Here is a 26,393-nt window from a genome sequence, read left to right as displayed (position 1 = left end):
ATGTTTTGTCAAAGTATTGATAAATGGGTCATTAAACCCTTTTTGAGATTGATGTTTTTGAGAATTTATATGCTACATGCATCCTAGTTTAGACTATTTGGAAGCAATTTAGAAAGATTTGACCTTTTGGTCATAATAGAGTTGAAATCCACTTTATGAAACGAGATTAAAGACTTTATCATTGATTTCCTTATGTTGACACCCAATTTTTGCTCTTCATGCTTAAAAATAACGTATTCAGGCTTCCTGACCGTTAAAGGGCACAAAATACAACTTTGACATATTTTTTACAATTGATAACAAATTATTGACTTTCATCCTTACTTTAGGATTTTTTACTCTTTATAATTTATTAATAATTTTTCTTATTCCTATCAATTTATTATTTTACAAATATTTGCGCACGTGCACGACATGACGTTATATATATATATATATTTTACAGTATTTTTAAATTAATTATATTTTAATAATTTTAATATTCTTTACATTTTTTTCATTCAACATCTATATTTTACAGTCCGCAAATGCTGAGTCGGATCAATTATTTTTGTACAGTATAATAATTCGATGTCTTATCACACATCCGACAACAACTACACAATAATGTCTTGTCACGTTCGAAAATGACCACACAGTATTGTCTCATCACATCTGACAACGACCACTCAATGATACTACCCTTTGGATAATTACCTTGTCCATTGGTCAAAAGGATGAAAATCCTTTGGCCAATAACTTAAGGATCTAAGGGTGTTCTATTATAAAAAAAGAGGACACCTCTTTATCCATTGGATAAAAGGGGTGCTTAATTTTTTATATAAATAGGTGGTGGGAGGACACATTTTGGACACACATTTTTGTTCATTTTTTCCTCTCTTTCAAAACACATATATTTATTTCTTGCAACTCATAAACATTTTTTCTTTGTAAACCCACACACATATTCATAAATATACAAGCATATTTTATTTATTCCATTTTTCTCTTCAAAACACACATAAAAATATATATAAAAACACACAAACACACGCATACATAGAAAACAACCTCCATTTTTGTTTTGTTTTTTACCATCAACAACAATGACACACATATAAATATATATACAGACGCCTACTACATAGTTTCCATTGTTAAACTTTCGTCTTCTCCGTAGATACCAACAGTTCATCCGATCTCACGCGCCACGTCCACACGGTTTTCTTCTCCGAAACAGCCGCCCAACAATACCACCCCCCATGCTACAAGCTTTCCCTTTATGTCTCGCCGCAAGCTCGCCGGAGGTGATGATCGGCGAGCATCGAATTTCTTCCCAGATCTGCCGCCATCAATCACTACAACAGCCGCTACCAACAGCAAGAAACAGCTACGAGCCACCCATTTTCTCTAATATTTTTCTTTTACTACACAGATCTGGTCAAAGCCATCTGGATGGATATTAGAATGAATTAGATAGTGTGTTTGTCTCTATTTGCTTTGCTATTTTATTATCACCGTTATTGACCATTTTTTTTAACCTTGAGTTTGCTGTTGTTGGAGAGATTTTTGGACGATTTTTGTCCTTCTCATTTATTTACATTGATAGTGAATGGATACTACACATTTGGCCTATGAAAAAAGTATTATTAATTTTGAGGCCTCCGTAAACAAAAGACGGATTTTACGTATACAAATACGTAATAAAAAATATTTTATGGGCGATGATGAAACTTTATAACAACACAAGATTTTTCAATTCATATCTTGGCAAGATGATTTAGGACGGCCAATTAATTGAGCAACCACTTCGTTGCAAGACGATTTAGGACGGCCAATTAATTGAGCAACCATTTCGCAGTCATGATATTATCTGAGCCCACTTTTTAACAAAAAAAATATCTTTTTAAATGTTTATATACACACATACTTGTTCAATTTATTTTGATTATTATTTATTCGTTACTAACATTCTTACAAGTGTTTATACAGGTTATTTGGATTACTCGTCGAGAGTTGCATTCAAAGAGGCCCTTTTAATTTTGTATTGTATTTTTATATTTGTACAAATGTTGTTATAGTGAAAACTTTATTTTTGGGGTGTTGGGCGGAATTTTCTTTATACAACTTCACCTCGCGTTTATGCAAACTTAGGTCGTTAACGTTTGCACTAATAAATTAAATTAATCAAATTAGTTTACATACTTGACATCATAGACATTGTGATCTTTTTGTTAAAGTAAATCTTTACTTTTTCATAAACTTTAATCAAACAAAGAACATAATATACTTTCTTTCACACAACATAATATACTTTTCTTTTCACATGTATTTTTTTACATTTTTTATAATAATATATTTTATTTATATATTTACTATATATACATCTTTACATAATTTTAAACATTTATAATATTTTATATTTAATACATACACTTCTACATTATTTTTTATACCTCCTCCCTCTTTGAAAAATTTTAGTCTAGCCGGGTACCATACTTGTGGATTCTGAAGGATGCCTAACCCCTTCCCTTCGGAATAACTTGAACCCTTACCTAGAATCATAATTGGTTTTTTGCATACTAAAACATTAATCACATGTTAATACTTCAATAGGTTTCCTTATTTTCCTTAAAAATTAGGTGGCGACTCTGTGCAAATTTTCATTCTTTTGGAGTCCATAACGTCGTGCTCGTTTTAACCTCAGGTAAAAATAGGGTATGACACCTTATGAAATATGAGACTACCTTTAAAGTGGATTTTCTTGAGATTTTTGAGCATAGTATTGGGAATAGTATTTAGCACCGAGTTGGGTATATTACTATGGTTTCATACCCCAGAACTACATGCCACTGTAGGTTGAGATATTTATTCCCACTATACGTGGATGAATGAGATAGTGATCATTGAGATGAGATTTTTCTATTTCGATGAAAAGGGTAGAACAACCCTAACCTTACAGGGGCAAGTCGTGGGACATCATGGATGCTCACATGGTGTACATATCGGTTAGAAGAACCTCCCAAATAGATGTCCCCTACTCTTAAAACAGTTTATAGATTTAAAGCTTTAAGATAAAGTATTTACTATGCATAATAAGTTTCAGAATTCATTTAGCCTATGAGTTTTGAGAACAGAAACAAGACTCAGATTTTAGAACTAAGTGTAATGACTCACAAGATCTAGATTTTGTGCTTTACTATTCATGATTTATATCTTCAGATTTCAAATTTACTCAAGCTTTGTGAGTCATTTACATTTAGTATGCATGATTTATAAATGATGATTATGAGATATTATTTTACTTATTTCATGCACCCCCATATGCTCGGTACATTTTCCATGCTACTGACCCACATATTCGTATGTAGGCTATATTTTTTCGGAATGTAGGTACAATGTATAGTGTACTTCTTCAGATCCAGTCAGTTCGCGGCATCCAGTCAGCAGGTGATGAGTCCTTTTGATTCAAGGGCTTGAGTTAGTTATACAGTTTGAGAAGTGTTGTATTTTCTTTATTCAGTCGTATTGAGTTGGGTTAGTCGATAGTCATGACCCGGCTACCTACAATCAGTACTAGTAGAGGCTTCATAGACAGCCAGTAGAAGTTGATGTATTCCATTTTAGTTTTGGTTGTAAAAGCAGAGTTGTAATCTTGTAAATTTAGTTTTGTATCTATCATATTCAGAAAAGAGTTATTTTCTGCAGATTTGTATATATTTATGCTTTTTGTTCAGTTGCTTATGAGTTATGCTAGTAGAAGGGTTAGCTTGGGGTCACTTGTGATCCTAAGCACCGTGTGACGTCTCGGGACCCAATTTCGGGGTGTTACAATCAATGATACGATATGCAGAAATGATTATAAACCATAGTGGTAACTATTTACTAATAATCCATGAATATAAATTCATTCACGTCCATGCAAGTTACAAATTCAGTTTAGTCCAAGCATCATGTTTAAGATTCAACTATTTAGTCATGACTCAGTTCGTAAGTGCTCAGAGCATAACCTCGGTTTTCCAAGTATACCAACTCAGATAGTGTAGCACCCCTTGTACAATCTTAGTCTCATTGTCTCATGATTCGTGCCTGAATAATTTATCACTTTGCAGTTCTATATTAATGATTATATCATGGAAATCTCAAGTGAGTTCTAAACTCCTAGCATGAATCAGTTCTTGATGGTGAGTAAGTCAAGTTAGCTTAGAATTCAGCTTCATGATAGAATTTCTAAAGTTTCAGCTCAGCTATATTATTTATTAAAAAACACATTATTCCATACCTTAATGTTTCAATAAGTTCCTACCCATCATTCGAGGATGAATGATTCCAAGGGGGAGATATTATAATACCCCGTATACTTCTAAACTAGAAAATGAACCGTTCTTCCACGTGTGAAACCTCTAATCTTGTAATTCATATTTGAGTACATCATTTGCAATGAGTATCCTAGTGAAAAGAGAGCTTATGATGTGTTTAACGTGTCCATAAGAGTCACTTAAGGTAATGCAAGTTAAGGGCTTTTGAATATATCAAGTTTTAGTATTTTATTTCGCAAGGGTCATCTTTAAATGAGAGTAACTTGATGTTATATGGTATTTTGTTATATTTATACCCACCACATTTTAGACAACCGAATTAGCTTTCCAACGATACCAATTTTGCCTTAATTCAATACCCGAGCGAAAAGTTATGCCCATTTTCGTGAGAGACAGTAAGGGTATGCGATTGGTTAGGCGCCGCCCAACCAAACTTAGGTGATTGGTTTGGCGCCGCCCAACCTGGCTTGTGCGATTACTTGGGCACTGCCTAAGTCAGTTTCAAGTGCCAAAAACACTCCGTTTAGACTTATATCAAGGGTGTTGAAGTCATTTCACACCTCTAAACCGTCCCTAATCAGTCCAAATCGGTGATAAGGGGTTTTTAAACACATAACTACAATACCTAAGCCCTAAATCAGTCAAGTTATGATCCAAAACCCTTCCTCTCTTCTTAGATAGTCAGTAGAAGTTGATGTATTCCGTTTCAGTTTTGGTTGTAAAAGCAGAGTTGTAATCTTGTAAATTTAGTTTTGTATCTACCATATTCAGAAAAGAGTTATTTTCTGCAGATTTGTATAGATGTATACTTTTTATTCAGTTGCTTGTGAGTTATGCCAGTAGAAGGGTTAGCTTGGGGTCACTTGTGATCCTAAGCACTGTGTGACGTCTCGGGACCCGATTTCGGGGCGTTATAATCAATGATACGATATGCAGAAACGATTATAAACCATAGTTGTAACTATTTACTAATAATCCATGAATCTAAAAATTAAAAGAGTGGAAGAAAAAGCTAAAATGAGTTAAAAACTAAAGGGTAAAAAAGCCAAATATCGGTCGACTATAAGATATGGATGCAAAAATGATATCAGACACAAATTTAGCAGTGCGTCCACTTCAAAATTTGCACACCACATGAAAAATGAAACAGATGAACTTAAGAATTGATCGCACCTCATACTGGAATGCTGCATCAGCAACACAAAATAAACTACTATAATGAGATTCTCTGCGCATGCGTTTCAATTCCTTCAACTCCTTGAAATTATGTATAATATTCCTTCTACAATCTCGACAAAACCTCTTGCTATCAAAACTGTGACAAGTAACAAACTGACAGTAGTTAATCATCTGACGGAATTGCGTTCAAGTACATTAAAGATATTAGGACAGATTCCGTTTCAAAAATTCAGTAGCAGGGAAACCAAAAGAAACCTATAAACTGGAATCATCAGATAAAAGGGATAAGATTTTTTACAATTTATAATAAGGGGTTAAAATCATTTAAAGTGACCTATATTGATAAAATATTAACTTTTCTAACATAGAGTAGGCAATTATAAAGATGTCCTAGCTAATTTTTCCTAGAATATAATATCACATCACAACCTGAACTTTTGAGTGAACTTCAACTTCCAGCATGGGTAACAAAGTTGTCGTTAGCGTAGGCTTGCTTTATTCTAGATACCAAGGTACAAATATTCAGCCGAACAACCCATTATTCGAAATAAGTAATATAGAAAGTTGTCCGTAACGGGGAGTCATTACATCACGTTTGAAGTTAAAATAGCAGAGATACCTCAATAAGCTCATCAAAAGCAACATATCCTATGGCTTCTTCAAGAGAAATCTGCAATAAAACCATCAGATCTGACAATCAACAACCAGAAGGAGCACAGCTTAACACCATAAGATTCTTTAGCAAAGATATTTTTAAAGATGAACAATATAACAAAGTTAGGAACTATGTCGTCGATCAGCATCATAGAACAACAACAATTATAGAGGTTTAACCTTAATTTAAGTTATAAAAAAAAAAAGCTAATTACAGATCCAAATATAAAAAGCTCAAACTTTAATTAGTTAGAATCACAGAACAACACTACGAAGAGACCCAAAGGATAATTGAATTAGTTAGTATCATAACAATATTAACTATTGATCTAGAGAAATAGATTAAAACTTGAATTAATTAATTGATATAATAGAACAATAATAATAACAGATTTGAAATAAAAGCACAAAATCAAAACACAACCACCACAATCCATCACCAAAACTCAAACAAACAAACAAACCAAATGTGTAAGTAGTCATTCTCGCTTCTTTTCTTTGATCCATTACTGCAAAAGAACTTGTGGAATTCCAAAAAATACACCCTTTGCGATTATGCCTTATTAATATCCTCCTTTCAAGCTCCAAATCCAGCTCTAATGGATGTTAAACAACTTCTCACAAAACCTAACCCGGCATTGACGCGTGTAATGCACACGTTACTTCTTGCTACTTCATCCAAAATTACAAATCTCATACCATAATTGCCTGAAATTAGTGACTGTTCAATTAAGAAAAAACAACATCAATACTAATAATATTAAGACGAATTAAAAAAATTAGATACTGAAATTAGAACTTACTTTATTGATCTTTGAGTAAGAACGATTACAAAGTTTTTTGGAAAGGCAACTAATCAATCCTCTATTCGGGTCGTAATCAGAGTTGAAAGTTGAATGTTTCTTCTCTTATGACAGATCTACATCTAACTCAAGATTTTAGCTTTACTCTTAGCTATCAACTTGCAACCAATAATACACTAAAGCAGAATGAATCCAACAAAAAATTTTATTTGAAGCATGTATTTTGGTGTCAAGGTGCATAGGGAATATAGTAAGGAGAAGTGAAAATAGAGAAAATGGAGATGGAAGAAGATTTTGGGGAAATTAAATAGTAGAGACAAAAGACAGGAAGTATCATTGATTAAAGACTTTAGTTTAAAAAAAAACATTACTGTTGATGTTATTAATGAAAATATCCTCAAGTAAGACAAAATAGTCGTTACCCCCTCTTCATTTCTATATAAGAGTAATATAGATGCTAGTTTCTTTGTTTTATTATATACTCCATATAGATATGAAATAATATTAGATATTTAAATAATCAATCAAATAGTTTTTTGTTATAAAATGATAGTTTTTTGTTGTAAGAATTTAAATAGGTAGTTCTCAAGATGATACTTGTCTTAATATTTAGACAAAATGACCTTCTAGACCCCTATACTATGTCGGTTTTGTAAGTTGGACACTGTTGACACCTAATTTTTGCCCTCCACGACTAAATTTAATCCTGAGTTTCTTCAGTTTTTTAATAAACCAAAATAATGATTTCATCCAAATAAAAAAAATAAAAAAAAAACTTAAAATATTTTTCGTACGTGATTTTGTCATTTTAAATAGCGATTATATACTATTGTGTTCGGTTATACGAGATTATATAATTTGTTACTTAAATATTTATTTTACAAAATATCGAATTTAATTAAGGCTTATCTTGAAAATAAATTCAAATGATTAAAATCTTAATCTAAATATAATTTATTCTCAAAAATAATTTATTTAGATAAATAAGCATTCATTTTATTAAATCAAGAAGCTCGGGATAAAAAAAAAGGTATTAATTCGTATCGAATTTTAATTTAATTTAGCCAATCTATTAGATTTGACTATAATTGAAAATTGGTCATAATTGCAATGCAATTCGTCAATTAATTTTTAATTTGGTCAAAATAAATAAATATGACTAAATTTTAAATTCCAATTGGGGTGATATTTTAAATAACCCCAAAATTCTCAAGAACTCTCATAACTTTTACACAATTCCCACTAAAAAATAAATTCAAATTGTACTATTCCCCCAACTTTGTCCTTTTCCAATTTTGAAATTCAAAGATTGTACTACATTGTACTATTTCCCCCCGCATTATCTTCCACCTCACCTTATCTTTAATTTTTACATTCCAAAAACCCCCCTAAATGTTTTTTCTCCCACATGTTGGATGACAAGAAATAAATTTTTATTCTTTCCTATAAATAATTTTCTCCCACATTGGTGGAAAAGAAAAAAAAATACCACATTCTCTCCTATAAATACTACCACTACTTTGATAGAGAGAGGAGGGGAGAAGGAAGAAAAAAAAAAGGCTTGAAGGTGGAAAATATCCTTTTGAGCAAAATAGTTATTTTATTTAGTAAAAATTTTTGTTTCATAGAGTTGGTTGGCTAATCAAAATTTTTGAGTTGCCGGAGATATTTTTCGGTGGTGGTTGATTCTAACGAAGCTCGTAGTCTCGTTTTGCTGCCCTCCAAAAGGTAAATACACTTTTTTTTTCTTTTTTTATTTTAGTTTTTAATATCATTTTTCTCTTCATCTTTTTTTTTTCTTCATAGTTCGTAGATATAATTTTATTTGTTGGGATTGTATGTTGTAGATGGCCTTGAAGGCCATAGGACGTTGTGATATCGATATTATGGTTATTTTCGTATTCACGGTATAAAAATGAGCAAGCAATAATTGTACATGCCTTTTTGATTTTATTCTTTGATTATTCTAGATAAAGTTTCAATCTTTGTTTAAAAGATGTATTTATGCTTTGTTTAGACTCATTGTTGGTTGATATGTTTGTTTTTAGCGTGTAAAGTTATTTTTTTTATGTTGAAAATAATAATTAATATTGATTATTTTGCCTATCAACCTTATTCTTTGATTATTTTGGATAAAGTTTAGATCTTTCCTTGAAAACATACCCATATCTTGATTAAACCATTGTTCGTAGATACATTTGTTTTTAGCATGTAAAGTTATTTCTTTTATGTTGAAAAGAATAGTTAATATTAATTGCTTTGTCCTTTTAGCTTTATTCTTTGATGATTTTGTATAAAGTTTTGACCTTTGCTCAAAAGATGTACACATGTCATGTTTAAATTCATTGTTGGCGAATATATTTGTTTTTAGAATGGAAAGTTGTTTTTTTTTTATGTTGGAAAAATAGTTACTATTGTTTATTTTCTCTTAATAAAAATAGTAATTGATTAAATCAAGAATTTGTCATTTGCTTGTTAATTATTTTAATGTATTTCAAAATCCTCATATAATAGATGAAGTGCTTGCTTTATTTTCTATCTACGATATTTATTCCTTTTTCTTTCTTTTCTTTTCGCATGCTTTTAAATTTGTCAAAATGATGAAAAAGTTCGTATTTTTGGCTAAATAGAATTATTTAGATATTTTCATGACATGCATAGTATGATTATGAAACGATATTTCACTTTTAGAAATGCTGAACTTTTATTCAAATTTTCTTACTTCCTTTGGATTGTTATATGTGCACTTTGTGAGTGTAAAGACTTGATCGTGTCTCTCCTTGATTCATAATATCAAAAGAGAACCAATGATGTCTTAAAACGATAAATCATAGGTCTTTACTTGTTTTTCCGAAAGTTGGCCATGACTTAGATGTATGAATTTTCATTAATGCCGCCTTAATTGAAATTTAAGGATTCCCTTTCTTGAAAAGTTAACCTTTATTTTCTTTTGTTCTATGGATTAGATTCTATGTTTGTGCAATTTTAGAAGTCATGGGTATTTTTCTTATCGCCTCATTCCTTTATTCTCGCAACATGCATTATTTGTTCTCGCATTAATTCATTCAATATGGCATTCTTCCTTTTACCTTTATTCATTTTTATATGAACGTAAATCATTAGGCACGTAAGTGGGTGTCTTTGCTTTGAATTTTATTTGTTTACTCTCATTCGTGTGCAAGTATGCTTATCATTGTCATTCTAAGATTGGTTCTTGATATTGTCTTTTGCTTTTAAATACGTCACTTTTATGCCTTGCATGTATATTAATTTCTTTATCTTTTCTTTGCATGCAAAAAATGTGTTGAGTCCAAATGGACTTCTCTTCTCTTGCATTTCGTAATGGGTCAATGAGGTTCACCTCTTCGAGTCAAGTCTGAAGTTTCAACCCAAGGTCAACTATATGATGTGCGAGTGATACAAGATAGACGACGAAGAAAAATGAAGGAAAATAAAAAATAAAAAGTGAACGTGCGGGAGGGGGGAGGGGGCCTGGACTAGTGTTGGGATGGGGTGTGGGGGCTGGGAGGGGTATGGGGGCTAGGGGTGGGGTGGGAAGGGGCTGGACGGGGCTGGTGAGGTGTGAGGGGGTGGGGATGGGGCTGGGTAGGGTGAAGAGGCTGGGGGTGGGGTGGGGAAGGGCTGGACAGGTGTTGGGGTAGGGTGGAGAGGCTAGGGGTGGGGTATGGAGGTGGGGACGGGCTGGGGTGGGGAGGGAAAAATATATTTTTATTTTTTTTAAAATTATTTTTATATTTTTAACAATATTTTTAAATTAAAAAAGATGGAGGGAAAAAAAGGACCCTCTTTAATTTTTTTTTAATTTTTTTAAATTATTTTAATATAAAATTGGCCAGAAATTGATCCCCACTCGCACCCCAGGCGAGTGGCTACACTCTCTTTGTCATAGTCACCATGACCTTGCCACATAAGCAAGGTCAACGGTTAAATAGTGCAAAATGTTATTTTTTTATGGGTTCAAGGGTTCAGATGACAAACATGTAAGTAAAAGTGTTCAACTTACAAAACTGACATAGTATAGGGTCCAGAAGGTCATTTAGCCTAATATTTATGCTAACTTCTTTGCTTTAGTATATATATAGAGATATGAAATAATATTAGATATTTAAATAATCAACCAAATAGCTTTTTGTTATAAAATGATTGTTTTTTGTTGTAAGACTTCAAATAGGTAATTTCAAGATGACACTTGTCTTAATATTTATGCTAACTTCTTTGCTTTATTATATATATATATATATGAAACAAATATGAAATTAATATAAAATATTTAAATAGTCTAGAAAATAGTTTTTGTTGTAAGCTGCTAGTTCTTAAAATGCCACTTGGCATAATTATAAGCTAGACTATTTTCCTTTATTATATATATAGATAGATATGAAACAAATATGAGATTAATATAAAATATTTAAATAGTCTAGAAAATAGTTTTTGTTGTAAGATGCTAATTCTTAAAATGTCATTTGGCATAATTATAGGCTAGACTATTCTCCTTTATTATATATATAGATTATGTTGTTTAAATTAATTGTTCACGTATTTTAAGGAATGACATCTCTATTGAAATATTTTTTATTTTGCAATAACTTTTTGGTCATAGTACTTTTTTTCATATAAGTTGTTTGATTACTAATTGGTTATTCACTAAAATAATCATCAAAATAAATTTTATTGCCAACAAAATTGATTTTTGTTGCCAAAATATCTAGTGGCTAGTTTTCAATATGCCACTTGGCTTAATTTTAGGCTAATTTTATTATATATATAGATGTGTATTTTAACTTTATTATAAATATTATTAATTTTTAATACTGAAACGGCCTATAATAATTATTTAGGAGTGATATAGTAAAATTACGACAGAAGCAGACATGCCATAAATATCTATTTTACCTTTTTAAATTAAATTTTTAATATATAAATGACATATAATAATTAATTAGAAATAATATAATAAAATCACGGAGGAAATAACTTGAAACTACGATATTGTCCTTAGCCAAGCAGACACGTCGACGGAGTTTCACCTAATGCACTGTCTCTTCCAATATAGTAAGATGTTATGTACGCAGGCAACAAAAATGACAACCAAACATTATTTGTCGTTCGTGATAAGGAATGATGTTGCATGAGGGAATATTTCATGAGATTATTTTATCCCTTTCTTTTTATGGGATAATAATCTCACCATTTTAGTATAAATAATGGGATAAAATAATTTTGAAACTAAGTAATATCTTATATCAAACATGGAATAAGGTTAATTTCAAACTTTATATCAAGATTATTTTTCTTACCCCTTTTGCCAAACGACTCCTTAAAAGAGATAACAAAATATTGGATCGTTAGCGCTGTGAATTTTATGGTTGAACCAAAACGCTTAACATCGCGCATTATAATGAAAGATTTTATGCATGTATTAGTACTCCTTGTCCTTGCAGCCAAACGACCTCCAAAGTTTAACATTTATCATAGTCCTTTGCCAAATTTATATGGCATCACTGAATTTTGAAATTTAAACTTCTACTCTCTTGGTTTAATTTTACTTTTTCACTATTTTAAAAATTCATTATTATTTTTTAATTGTAACTTTTTATATATTAATAAAAGACAATTTTGTTTTTTCATATTTTGCTCTCGACAAATTTACTTATTTTCTAAATCATTGTTCAATCAATTAGGGTATTGTATCTAAATAGCCATGTCGATGTCAAATACAAATGTGATTAGTAAAAATAAACGGGAATAAGTTTTAAGTTCTAACCATTTATTTGAATATAAGACTTTACATTTTTTAAAATTAAATCTATCAATATAATTAATAAATTAAAATATTTTTAAAAAATATAATTGTTTTTTTGGTGTAGGACAACTAAATTCACTCTCAAAATTCAGTTGTGAATTCAGACAGTAATAGATAGAAAATATTTAAAATGATTTTGAAAATAATATAGTTGAAAAGAAAAAACTCTTCAGTTAGGAAAGCAGACTAAACCCTAAACCCAGAGGGCTAACGCTGCTTCAAATTTCGCTAGAGTTCTTCTCCGGCTAAATCGGCTGAATAACCACCACTCCGCCGCCGGAGAATTATTTGCTCCGGCCACCATAATCACTGGTAAGCTTCGCCACTATATATATTTATTGAACCTTTTTATTAAGGCACCGATTGTTTTTGAATTATCAAAATTAACTGTTTCAATTTTTTTAATTTTAAGTATTAGTAAGAAATCAATTAATTTAAGTGCTATATGGAATCACTTTATTCAAATGTCCTTAAATTGAGGTACCTGCTATCCCGTGGATTTAGTTGAGGTATGCGCAAGCTGGCTCAGACACCATAGTTATAAAAAAAAGACTTTAAATTGAGGTATCTGATGCTGGTGGGTGGTGATAAGTATTCCATGGAATTAGTCGAGGTGCGCAAGCTAGCCGTGGCACCATGGTTATTAAAAAAAGACTTTAAATTGAGGTACCTGATGCTGGTGGGAGGTGACAGGTATCCCGTGGAATTAGCTGAGGTGTGTGCAAGCTGGCCCGAAAATCATGGTTATAAAAAAAAAAAGACTTTAAATTAAGGTACCTGTTGCTGATGAAAGGTGACAGCTATCCTGGGGATTTGGTCGAGGTGTGCAAGCTGGCCCTGACACCATGATTATTAAAAAAAAACTTTAAATTGAGGTACCTAATATTGGTGGGAAGTGACAGGTATCCCGTGGAATTAGTCGAGGTAGGTGATAGGTATTTCGTGGAATTAGTCAAGGTGTGTGCAAGCTGACTCAAATACCACAATAAAATAAAAAGACTTTAAATTGAGGTACTTGTTGCTGGTGGGAAGTGACAGGTATCCCGTGGAATTATTCGAGGTGCGTGCAAGCTGGCCCCGACACCACGGTTATTAAAAAAGACTTTAAATTGAGATTGCTAGTTGTGTTTATGGTTAGTATATTAGTGCATTGAGCTCAATTTTGGTTACTTTAAAGTTGAAGCTGTAGGTGAAGACATACAATATGCGGGTAAAAGTGATATCTCGGTCTACGGATGAATTTACTCGTGAACGTAGTCAGGATCTCCAGGTTTGGTCACTCTTTTCTCTTGACATATTTAGTTTTTTAACTTTGTGTTGGGAAATTATGCTTTCACGCTATGCATCATGCTTGTCCTCGTTGTCTTAAAAACATTAACTTGCGTATTGATCTATGCTGATTAGAGAGTTTTTCGGAACTTTGATCCCAACCTTCGACCACAAGAGAAGGCAGTGGAATATGTTCGTGCCCTAAATGCAGCAAAACTGGAGAAGGTTATTCCTATTCCCTTGTTTGAATTTTAGTGTTTTATTTTGTTTGAGTATGTCAATTTGAGGTACTTTTTTTTTTTTATAGATATTTGCAAGGCCATTCGTTGGAGCAATGGATGGGCATATTGATGCTGTCTCTTGCATGGCAAAGAATCCTAATCACTTGAAAGGAATATTTTCTGGTTCCATGGACGGTGGTATGTTTTTCAACATCTTTTTTGCTTATAAGTTTCTTGACTGACTTCAAATCGTGTTGCATTCTGATGACATTTAATTTAAACAAATATCAAAACTTTAACCTTGACAAATCATGCATCAAGGCATTGTCGCCGAGCATATTTAGATTGTATTTGTTCATTATGCGGAGCTTCTGAAAATCTTTTGTATTCTTGCAGATGTTCGCCTATGGGATTTGGCTACCAGGTAGATATGCAATGCAATTGTTTTAGTTACGACTTGGTATTGTCTTTCTTGGCAATCAAGTATTTTATTACTTGGCATTTTATTATAATAAACAATGATCTTATTATAACCTTTTATGCAGTTTTCTAAGGTAAGAATCACTTAGACTAATAGCATCATTTTTAGCTAAAAAGCATTTGGAGCACAAAAATATGTTTTAATTACATTACTTTGAAGAATGGATGTGATATACTTGAAATTATGACTTGAGATCTGAGATTGATTATTTTGGAGTTCTAAATGTAGGTATTTTTAATTCCATGTTACTGCTGGTATATGACACAAGCTGTATGGGATATCTTTATTCCAATTTTGTCACGTTTTGCTCTTCTTTTAGAAGTTTCATCCTAGTAGTATAAGGGGTTGAAATATGAAAACTCTCTTTTTTGGCTTTATATAAATCTGATGGGGATTCATCTCTGTTTGCATTTTCTTCTCTTTATATTCGAGGGGTACGTTAATGGTCTATTTGAACTCTTAACTTGAACTTACATGCAGTTGTTCATCTGTAACCAGCAAATTGAAGCATGTTAGTCGATTTTAAAAGGCTATGCCTTTTCAGTTTCCATTACTTGATGAACGGCTCGTGGGTGTTCTTTTGATTTTTTTTGATCCCAATGATGAACCTTATAATGATTGTGTGCCCAAATTTGTTTTGCAAAACAAATAGGCGGACAGTGCGTCAGTTTCCTGGTCACCAAGGTGCAGTACGTGGTTTGACAGTGTCCACGGATGGCCAGATTCTTGTATCATGTGGAACTGATTGCACGTAAGGTTTCACTGGAACTGTTGCACGCATGTATGCACAATTTATTATTGAAAACATTGTTGTACTATTATCTGACCCAATGTGCTTTGGGCTACTTTGCTTTAGTCTTAGGCTCTGGAAAGTTCCTGTAGATACTATAATGGAGTCGGATTATGGGTCTGATAACTCATCCCAGGTAAATGCATTTCAAGCTTTCTCTTCTTTACCATCCATGAACTTGGTGTGCCAGATTGTCTAACAAACTGAATTATTTTATTCTCAGCCATTGGCTGTTCACGTCTGGAAGAATGCATTCTGGTATGTTATTTGGCATCATTGCAGTTGCAAGATGATAAACTTAAGTATACCATGATAACTTTTGTTTGTTTTTCCTCTAGCTTCATATCTTCAAACTGTTATTGATGTTGTCATTTCTTAGGGGTGTTGACCACCAATGGGACGGTGATCTTTTTGCCACAGCTGGTGCTCAAGTTGATATTTGGAACCATAACAGGTTTGCTCACCCATTTCTCATATCTTCTCTGCTTCCGGTTATGTGCAGTTTATAACACATTTACTCATCTTGTGAACTAGGTCTCAGCCGGTTAATAGTTTTGAATGGGGGAAAGACACAGTTACATCTATTCGGTTTAATCCAGGGGAACCTAATCTTTTGGCAACATCAGCAAGGTTTTCATTCATTAAGACTCCATAGCCTTCTTTTCTTTTTCTTTATTGTTTGTTGGGAAAGGATTGAAGGCCTTCTTATAAGTTTCCTACTCTAATGCATAACTGACTCTTCTGTTTTAACTTACTGCAAATTGCTTTTTACTCAAGGTAGTCAATCTATCATTGTTAGTTCATATTTTTATATGTGATGCTCCTTTTCTTTAAGGTGATTAAAGCGTAGGTCGTTTCCATGATCTCTTCTTTTTCTTCTGATACTTGCGCCGGTCTGCATGTTTCGGTGATGTAGCGTACATGTTCAAAATGGAACCATCTATTGGATTCAACCTTTCTCAAGTTTAATGTCTCTTATCCTTTTGAAAATCCACTGTTATGTGCATCTGTTGTAATGTCTTGGACAAACATATAAGTAGTAGTTGCATCCTTGCAGCTTCTCTGATCCCCAAATTGAACTTAATTAATATTAGTAAATGTACATGAATCTTCCCAACATTTATGAAAAAATCAATAAAAATATTGCATCTGTAAAGGTGTTCTGAAGAATAACCTTGTGTTAGATGGTTTTGCTTCCAGTGCTTGGAAAGTTCGAGCTTTCTGCTCTTTTTCTGGTACTCATGAATGGTCTTCTAGAATAGCAGATACCAAGCTTGTTAACTCTAAGATGTTATTGTAATTTCAGCAGCTATCTGCATAAGAATTGGTGCTAACATATTCCCAAGTGTTATCCGATTCTTGGCCTGCAGCTACTTATTGTGTGGTATTTGGTCTTTCTTGCAGTGATCGTAGCATAAGCATCTATGATTTACGGCTCTCTACACCAGCTAGAAAGGTTATTATGAGGGTAAGCAGCACAATTGTCTCTGGGAAAATTAATGCTAAAGAATAAGTGTGCTCATTTTGGTAAAATGCTAGCACATAAGCTACTTATTTATATAATGTGTGAGTGATTGAGTCGATCCATTTCTTTCAAGCTTTGAATATCTTTTGAATGAGTGGCTTGTTCATAGATTCCGTGGTCATGTTAAAATAAATGCTGGGACCTGCTTTACTAATTCATCTGTTGTGAAAAACAAGCCTATGTTGCTAATCAATAATCAAACTAATAAGGTTGCACTTACCTTGTCCTTTTTCACTGCAAACTCTGTTGGCCTTGTCATTTTTCTTGTTTCTCGCATTTAGGACACTTGCACTGAGAGCATCTTTTCCTAGAGTAAACATAAAAATCTTCAATATTAGGTATGCGAAGAGGGAGCCTTGGTATCTTTAAGCCAAATCTCTTTGATATCAGTTTTTATATGTATCTGCTTTGTATTTTTCCAAAAAAGGTGATTTATGACTTAATATCTCTTTTTGCAGACAAAAACTAATTCTATAGCATGGAATCCCATGGAGCCAATGAATTTTACTGCTGTGAGTGCAACATGAGAACTTTGTTCTCCTTTAATGTATCTGGTGTTGTTCTCTCATAATTCAAGTCATGATACTTTTGCTTTCAGTTCCTTGATCACTCATTCCTGATTCCTCTTAGCAATAAATGGTTTTGTTATTCTATTATGTTGTTACCTGTAACCGAAATGTAGATTACAGGTGTCAGGTCTTAGCCCCTTAAACGTGAATTTAAATTTTGATGTTTTTCAAAAACGGTATATGAGATTTGATTTTAACTGGAACTAAAATGAAATAAGAGGAACAACTTGTTAATCACCACAACAATCAACTTTTAATTTTCTGCATTTCCTTGTGAAGATGGACTCTCAGGCCATTCAGAAGAGGGAGAGTTTCAAGTATCTGGGGTCTATGATTCAGGGCAATGGTGAGATTGACGAGAATGTCACGAATCGTATTGGGGCAGGGTGGTTGAAATGGAGGCTCGCTTCGGGAGTTTTATGTGATAAGAAGGTGCCCCCGAAGCTTAAAGTAAGTTCTATAGAGTGGCTGTCCGACCGGCTATGTTGTATGGAGTGCAGTGTTGGCCAGTTAAGAAATCCCACATCCAAAAGTTAAAGGTGGCAGAGATGAGGATGTTGTGATGGATGTGTGGTCATACCAGGAAAGATATGGTGAGGAATGAGATTATTCGGGAAAAGGTGGGAGTGGCTTCGGTGGAGGACAAGATGCGAGAAGTGAGGTTACGTTGGTTCGGGCACGTGATGAAGAGGGGTTCTGATGCTCCAGTGCGGAGGTGTGAGACACTGGTTATGGATGATTTTAGGTGGGGTAAAGGTAGGCCGAAGAAATATTGGAGGAGGTGATTAGGCATGATATAAAACAGTTACAGCTTAGCTTAGGAGGACATGACCCTTGATAAGAAGGTGTGGAGGATGCGGATTAGGGTAGAGGGTTAGGGGGTGGGAGTGCGTCGGTAACAGTAGGGGAGTGTTCTTTATTTGTGTCTGAGGTTTCTTGGTTGTGGTATTGAGTGCTGTCTATGGTTTTGGATTTATAGTTTTAGTATTATCTTGTGGCTCTAGTATTATCTTGTAACTACCGTTGTTAGTTTATTTTGCATACTTCACAAGTTTATATGCATTTATGTTTTGTGTTTGTTATATTGTTATCGGTTCTAAGTCGGGGGTCTATCGGAAACAACCTTTCTACTTCACCTGAGGTAGTAATATGGACTGCGTACACTCTACCCTCCCCAGATCCCACTAGGTGGGAATACACTGGATATGTTGTTGTTGTTGTTGATGATGTTTGCATACGTATTGATTTAGAATTGACATGTTTATGTTTGCATGTCACTTACTTTAGATAATTATATTGTAATGTAACTTATAGCATCATCTGAACAAGTGGTAGGTCCGTCATGCTAGTGGTTCAATAAGATGAGAGTTTTCACTCATAGGTATGGACTATTCCATTAGCACTAAAACCACTTAATTTGGCTAAAATTCTAGGCTTGGAAACAGACTTTGTCACTACTACAACTGCTGCTGCTGCTACAACAATGTCTTAATTCCAAACTGGACTTTGACATGAGCACGAAAGACCCTTAATTTGGCTAAAATTCTAGGCCTACGAACAGACTTTGACATTACATATATGTAGAAAATCATGGGATATTGGTCTCCACTGGAAGTCCTCCCAGGGGCCTGCGCTTAACCAAGAGGGTTATGATTTAAATGCTTATTAAAAACGAAGGTGAAGAAAATCGTGGATGCAGAGTATTGCTGCATCCATGACTTGTTTGTAATAATAAATGCAGACGTAGTATAAATATCTATTTAAGAACTGTTTTCTGTATTTTATAGACTTAATTGAAAATTTACGTTTCCTGGATTAACCACTAAGATTATGAAAAGCTACTGGATCACTGAATTTCTTTTACCATAAGTACACGATCAGTGTTTTGCAATTGGCTACTCCTGGTTAGAATTGAGGGTGAAAACTTCGAGTAGAGCGTGAATAGAACTGCTCTTTATGAAGTCATATCGAGGGAGCTTAAAGTTTCTTCTATGATGTTTATCTCCCCCAAAAAAAAAAGAAAAAAAGAAAAGAAAAGATTCTTCTAGTTTATATCTCGCTCATACTATTTTTTCCATTGAGGAAGGACTTCTGATGTGTGTGTGGGGTTGGGGTTGGGGGGATTACGTTCTTTTTGGGAAAAAAATTGAACCTGATTTTCTTATATCTGAAATCTATAACAGATTATAATATTCCGAAACTTTGGTTGAGGCAATTAAAAGAAACTAGAGAGTCCTAAGTTTCTAGGTATTCTGTCATATTTCCTTGAAGCATAGACCTTAAATGGAAAAAGTATATCCCCAAATTTGGATGATGGTTTAGACTTAACATGGAGTAAGGTGGATAATAGTAGCCCAAATTTTGATGATGGTTTAGACTTAACCCTCTTGGGAAGTACCTGATACATAAAATTCTACAGCAACAACAACAAACCCAGTGTATTCCCACCAAGTGGGGTCTGGGGAGGGTAAAATGTACGCTGTCCATACCGCTACCTCCGAAGAAGCAGAGAGGCTGTTTCCAATATACCCTTGGCTTAGGACAAAGAATAGTAAATAAGGTCGTAATGAAACATGAAACATGATGGATGGCATAACATAAATAATGAACGAGGAAAAATACAAATAGAGCTTAGAGAAATACGAAATAAGAAGAAATACGAGCAATACGAAATATGAAATAGGAAGTAGGAAATAAGAAATAGGACACCCACCTAGTAGTAACAAACACTCACAAGCCCAAAGACACCCACCCCACCCAAACTCTCCTGGCTAGAGTCTCCTACCTATGGTCACAATCCTAGGATTGCTAATCCGGCTACACAAGAGCTCTCCTAACTACTAGCTACAACTCACACATCCACACTAGCCTTCTACCCTTATCCGCGACCTCCACACCTTCTTATCTAGGGTCATGTCCTCAATAAGGTGAAGCTGCTCCATGTCATGTCTAATCACCTCCCTCCAGTATTTCTTCGGTCTACCTCTACTCCTGAATCCGTCCAAGGCTAGCCTCCCACACCTACGAGCTGGAGTATCAATGCTCCTCCTCATCACATGCCCAAACCATCTCACCCTTCCTTCCCGCATCTTCTCCTCCACCGAAGCCACTCCCACCTTCTCCCGGATAATCTCATTTCTAACTCTATCCCCTCTAGTCAGCCCACACATCTAACACAACATTCTCATTTCCTCCACCTTCAATTTTTGAATGTGGGAGTTCTTGACTGACCAACACTCCGCTCCATACAACATGGCTGGCCGGACTGCTACTCTGTAGAATTTGCCTTTAAGCTTAAGGGGCACCTTCTTATCACACAACATTCCTGAGGTGAGCCTCCACTTTATCCAACCCGCTCTAATACGATTTGAGACATCCTCGTCAATCTCGCCGTTTCCTTGGATCATATAGACCCAATATACTTAAAACTATCCCTCTTACAAACCTCCTGGGAATCCAACCTCACCACCACTTTGTCCTCTTGCCTCAAGTCGCTAAACTTGCATTCCATATACTCCGTTTTGGACTTGCTCAACCTGCACCTCTTAGATTCAAGGGTTTGCCTCCAAACCTCCAATTTCTCATTCACCCTCCTCCCTCCCGCGTCTCATCAATCAGCACTACATCATCCACGAATAACATACACCAAGGCACCCCCCTGAATACTCCGCGTTAACACGTCCATCATCAACGCAAACAGGAACGGACTAAGAGTCGATCCCTGATGCAACCCTGTCTCAACCGGAAAATGCTCAGAGTCTCTTCCCGCCGTCCTCACCCGAGTTTTCCCTCCATCGTACATGTCCTTAATAGCTCTGATGTACGCCACCGGGACCCCTCTTACCTCCAAGCATCTCCACAGAACCTCCCTAGGGACTTTGTCATACGCCTTATCCAGGTCGATGAACACCATGTGTAAATCCTTCTTCCTCTCCCTATACTGCTCTACCAATCTCCTCACCAGGTGGATTGCCTCTGTCGTCGAGCGACCAGGCATAAATTCAAACTGGTTCTCCGAAATGGATACGACCCTCCTCAATCTCCGCTCAACCACCCTCTCCCAAATCTTCATAGTGTGACTCAACAGCTTAATACCCCTATAGTTGTTGCAACTCTGAATGTCACCCTTGTTTTTATATAACGGAATCATCGTACTCCATCTCCAAGGCTCAAACATTCTCGCAGTCTTGAAAATGTCGTTAAACAACTCAGTCAACCACCTTAAACCTGTCCCACCAGTATACTGCCAAAAATCCACCGGAATCTCGTCAGACTCCGTTGCCCTACCCCTCCGCATCCTACAAATAGCCTCTCTGACCTCCTCAACCTTAAAACGTCTACAGTAACTGAAATCACGGCTCTCCTCCGAATGCTCTAGCTCCCTTAACTCAATGCCTCTGTCCCCCTCCTCGTTCAAAAGTCTATGAAAATACTCCTGCCATCTCCTCTTAATGTGAACATCCTCCACCAAAACTCTACCATCTTCCCTTTAATGCACTTCACTTGATCTAGATCCCGGCCCTTCCGCTCCCTAGCCTTAGCAAGCCTAAACAACCTCTTTTTCCCGCCTTTCTCCTCTAACCCCGCATACAAGTTCTCAAATGCTGCTGACTTAGCAGCCGTAACTGCTAGCTTAGCCTTCTTCCTTGCTACTTTGTAAACCTCCCTATTCACCCGCTTCTCCTCTTCATCTTTACTCTCAATCAACTTAACATACGCCCCCTTCCTAATCTCCACTTTCTTCTTAACTCCATCATTCCACCACCAGTCCCCCTTATGCCACCCTGTCCGACCCCTCGAAACGCTCAACACTTCTCTAGCAGTCTCCGTGATGCAGCTGGCAGCCCTATCCCACATAGCATCCAGGTTCCCCCTACACTCCCACACCCCCAATCCCGCCACCTTCTCCCCTATCTCCAGCGCACTAACTGGCGTCAAGCCACCCCACTTAATTCTAGATCAACCCTCCCCGGCCCTTCTCTTCTTGTAATGATCAAATATGTAATCATCACACGGTGATGATTTAATCTTAAGTGGTTGTTTTCACTTTTCAGTGTGGATTTTGTATATGAGGTGCTTTCTTTGCAATGACTCCTCACATGTCCTGTCAATGCAGGCTAATGATGATGGAAGTTGCTACAGTTATGATGTTAGAAAGTTAAATGAAGCCAAATGTGTGCATAAAGATCATGTCTCTTCAGTGTAAGACATCATCTCTTTCATTTACTGCAGTTCATGTGTTGGATTTGGCAAGCAGGGTTTGTTGCTAATGTTTGTGGTTTATTTGCAGGATGGATATAGATTATTCACCAACCGGTCGAGAATTTGTTACTGGATCATATGATAGATCAGTAAGTTCCTGTCAAGTTTATTTGTTCACCTAGTGTCCTCAGTGCTTTGACCAAATTACCATACTTTGTAGGTGAGAATTTTCCAATATAATGGTGGTCACAGCAGGGAAATGTATCACACTAAAAGGATGCAGAGGTTTCACCGCATATTTTGATAAAGATCTTTTCTGTTTTATTAGTTATCATGCAGTTATCCCCAATAATAATTGACCATCTTGGGTGCTTATAGTGTAATTTCACTTTCAAGTGGATGTGCTTTCCTGACATCTGTCATCTACTCAGGGTATTCTGCGTCAAGTTCAGTTGCGATGCAAGTTATATTATCTCAGGAAGTGATGATACCAACCTGCGTCTATGGAAAGCAAAAGCATCTGAGCAATTGGGAGTTGTATGTACCTACACTGCTTGGTTCTTTTGGTCTATATACTCTTTTCTGGGAATGTGTATACATGCTTCTTTTTAGATGCATTATGTTTTCTTTCTGAGATTTTTCTTAATATCTCCTGTTCTCTTTAGTTGTTAATTTGGTTTCGACAAGGTGGTTAAAATTGATATTTTCTATTGCCTTTATATTGAATTGTTCAGGTATAGCTTTCTGATTTTTCCAAAACTTCTTGAAAGTTTGGTTTGTCACAATATTTAGGACAACTAAATTCTCAAAATAATTTTCTTTTTAGCACAGCTAGCAATTATCTCCGCCTTCTTCCCTTTGAAGCTTCTTTATGTGCACACTGTACTTTTTGCTTCAATAATGAACAAAATGTTCTGGTCCTAACTATTTTTGGAGGGAGAAATACCATACTATTGTTTTGAAAGAAAATGGGAAAGAATGCTATTTATTTGATGTAAGCTTCCCTGATGTTCTGCTGTTCTGATTTTGTTTTCTTCACAACAATCTGGATGTAAAAGCTGAAAATTATGTTCTTGCAGATTTTGCCAAGAGAGAAGAAAAAACATGAATATTTGGAGGCTGTCAAGAATCGTTACAAGCATCTTAGTGAGATCAAGCGCATTATCAGGTAAAAGTTCAACTATGTCTAAGATTCTTGGCTTAGGTCCTTGGGCTAGTGGTACCAAATGGTAGTTGGTCATCCTGTTAACTGGCCATTTAAGATCAAGTCCACCCAGGGTGAAAAAGATTGTTAAACTGAAACCTATATTATGCTAACTGACAAGCCTGAGCAAAAGCTCTGCATTTTGTTAAGCTAAGTGAAGTTCAGAAGAAGATTACCACGGTCAATTCTGTGTGTGCATATATTGCATTCCTGCTGAATATCTGACAAGACACTCTGTGAGCTCCAAAGAGGGTATCTTAATTCTCCTTTATTATGATTTTGCAGACACAGGCACTTGCCAAAACCAATCTACAAGGCAACTAAACAAATACGTGAGATAACTGATTCTGAGAGGCGGAAAGAGGAGAGGAGGAAAGCTCACAGTGCACCAGGAAGCATTCAAAATAAGCCACTGCGAACGCGAAGAATTGTCAAAGAAGTTGAATGAAAAGTGTGGCTGTCTTGAACTGCTAATGCATGTTTAACCAGGCCAATTTTGAACAACTTAGAAAGTTATTACCTAGTTTCATAGTTGCTGGCAGACCCTATTGGGATAATATATTTTCTATCAGAGGTAAGAATTGAAAAGATCGTATATTTCATGTAACTATTGAAATATAGTGAGGTTACATCTGTTAAAATTGTGTTACTGGTTACTCTTTTCTTTTTTCATCCTACGGGTTAATTGCATGGATTTTCCATGTGGTTTCTTTTGGAAATATTTACTTCAGCTACGATCTTGGATGTCAAACACTCTTACTTGTTTTGAGTAATGTGTAACCAAAATCTATTTTGTTAATTGTGTGTGGGTGGGGGGTTTGGGGGGTGTGTGTGGATGGGGAGAGTATGTAAGGTAAAAATTTAGTATAAACCACATACATCCCTTTCATAGTGAAAGTAATTACTTAAAATTTTGGCTGCCTTTCTCTCTTCCGAAATTGAGAAATACACTTATACATTAGGTCGTCCCTCATACATTTCTAGAATGTATGAGAAAATTGATCAACCTATATTTATGGAAAGAGAAATTTGATCCTATTTTTCTCTTCCTTAATTAACTCTATTAATTATCTATCATTATGTATGATTAAATATAGTAATTGAAATTCAAATTCAAAAATTTTTAAATATATCACAGAAAATTTTCTTCTTTGTTGAATTATGTTTTGAAAAAAAAAAAAGGGTCATTAACTGTTTTCTTCAATTCTCAAAAATATCAATATGAACATCCCCATATTGTTGCGTCATTCAACTATTTGGGAGTCGAAAATTATTTATCAATCCTACAAAAGTGACGTAATTATTGTTTCGGAAAGTATAACCTTCTTGAAATTGATTACTACGATCGCGATGGAATTGAATATTGACGAAGTTCGTTAAAAAATTAAAGTAAAATACATTGTTGAAGGTAATTCTTTTTCAATTATCATAAGGAATGACAATGGTGTGAGGGTTTACATGGAGTTAAAGAAACAATTTTTGGGATTTGTCAATACGGTATTTCATGCCCTGAAAAAATAAAAGCAGACTCAAATTAAGAGAGGAAAAGACAACAACAAGCTGATACGTATTAAAGATAACATTATACAACAATTGCACATATATGTGGGCACATTATACATTTAAAAAATAATGTGCAGTAATGTATAATGTCATACTATACATTTAAGTATTAACATTAAACATGTATACTTCTGTATCTTTATCAGAAGATATAATGTAACCTTATACAATAGTAATACTTTTTAATTGAATAATACCAAATAATACATAAAATGCCTCTTAAATGTAATAAGAACTTCTTAATGTATAACATAGTGAAATATACAGCAGAAGAATTATATTATACATTAGTCTTGCAAAATAACTAATGTATAATGTTTGATATATTGTAACTTATACATTCAAATATAATCTTTCAAAATGTATAATATCACACTATACATGTAAAATATTCACCTTATACATTAGTTATCTACAAGATTATAATAAGTATAGACAACATAAATACCAACCCTTTTGGAGGTAATTACACTCTCTTCTACTTTTTTAATTACTTTACTCTCCCTCCCTATTAATATACATAACATAACCGACATACACATAGCATTTTGTGTATATGTTGAAATTTTTGTAATATATTTAGGGAGTTGAGATTTTTTGTAATATTGAAAATATAAGTTGTGTATTTGTGTAATTTTTAGTTATAATAATTTTAAGAAAAAATAGTGTTATTGTAACATTACATTGACTACACGATAGTAAGGGAAAAAATGATTCAATTTCCTTTATTACATGAATTGAGAGCGTACATCAATCTACATTAACTTGATTGTAGGCATAAATAAAGGAGCACATATATGAAGAAAAATTG

General features: G+C 34.5%; 1 protein-coding gene across 2 annotated transcripts; it reads left to right on the top strand.

Moving 5' to 3' along the window:
• Positions 1 to 12,806: 12,806 nt before the first annotated feature.
• On the top strand, positions 12,807 to 24,738 carry LOC107878374 (DDB1- and CUL4-associated factor 13). Of its 2 annotated transcripts, none has more exons than XM_016725332.2 (18): positions 12,807 to 13,070; positions 13,936 to 14,028; positions 14,163 to 14,252; positions 14,335 to 14,446; positions 14,645 to 14,672; positions 15,382 to 15,480; positions 15,586 to 15,655; positions 15,743 to 15,777; positions 15,899 to 15,973; positions 16,054 to 16,149; positions 16,924 to 16,987; positions 17,503 to 17,556; positions 22,730 to 22,815; positions 22,904 to 22,964; positions 23,036 to 23,100; positions 23,247 to 23,352; positions 23,895 to 23,983; positions 24,305 to 24,738. In XM_016725332.2, the coding sequence occupies exons 2-18, from the start codon at positions 13,963 to 13,965 to the stop codon at positions 24,465 to 24,467; spliced, it is 1,359 nt and encodes a 452-aa protein (XP_016580818.1). In that variant the 5' UTR covers positions 12,807 to 13,070; positions 13,936 to 13,962; the 3' UTR covers positions 24,468 to 24,738. The 2 variants fall into 2 exon arrangements, with proteins under 2 accessions (XP_016580818.1, XP_016580819.1); XM_016725333.2 differs by having other exon boundaries at positions 12,855 to 13,070; positions 13,948 to 14,028.
• The last annotated feature ends 1,655 nt before the right edge of the window (positions 24,739 to 26,393 follow it).

The sequence above is a fragment of the Capsicum annuum genome, chromosome 7 (genome assembly GCF_002878395.1).
Source record: "Capsicum annuum cultivar UCD-10X-F1 chromosome 7, UCD10Xv1.1, whole genome shotgun sequence".
In the NCBI taxonomy this organism is placed as follows: Eukaryota; Viridiplantae; Streptophyta; class Magnoliopsida; order Solanales; family Solanaceae; genus Capsicum; species Capsicum annuum.
Note: the sequence above shows the minus strand (reverse complement) of the source record. Positions and strands in the feature narration are given on the sequence as shown.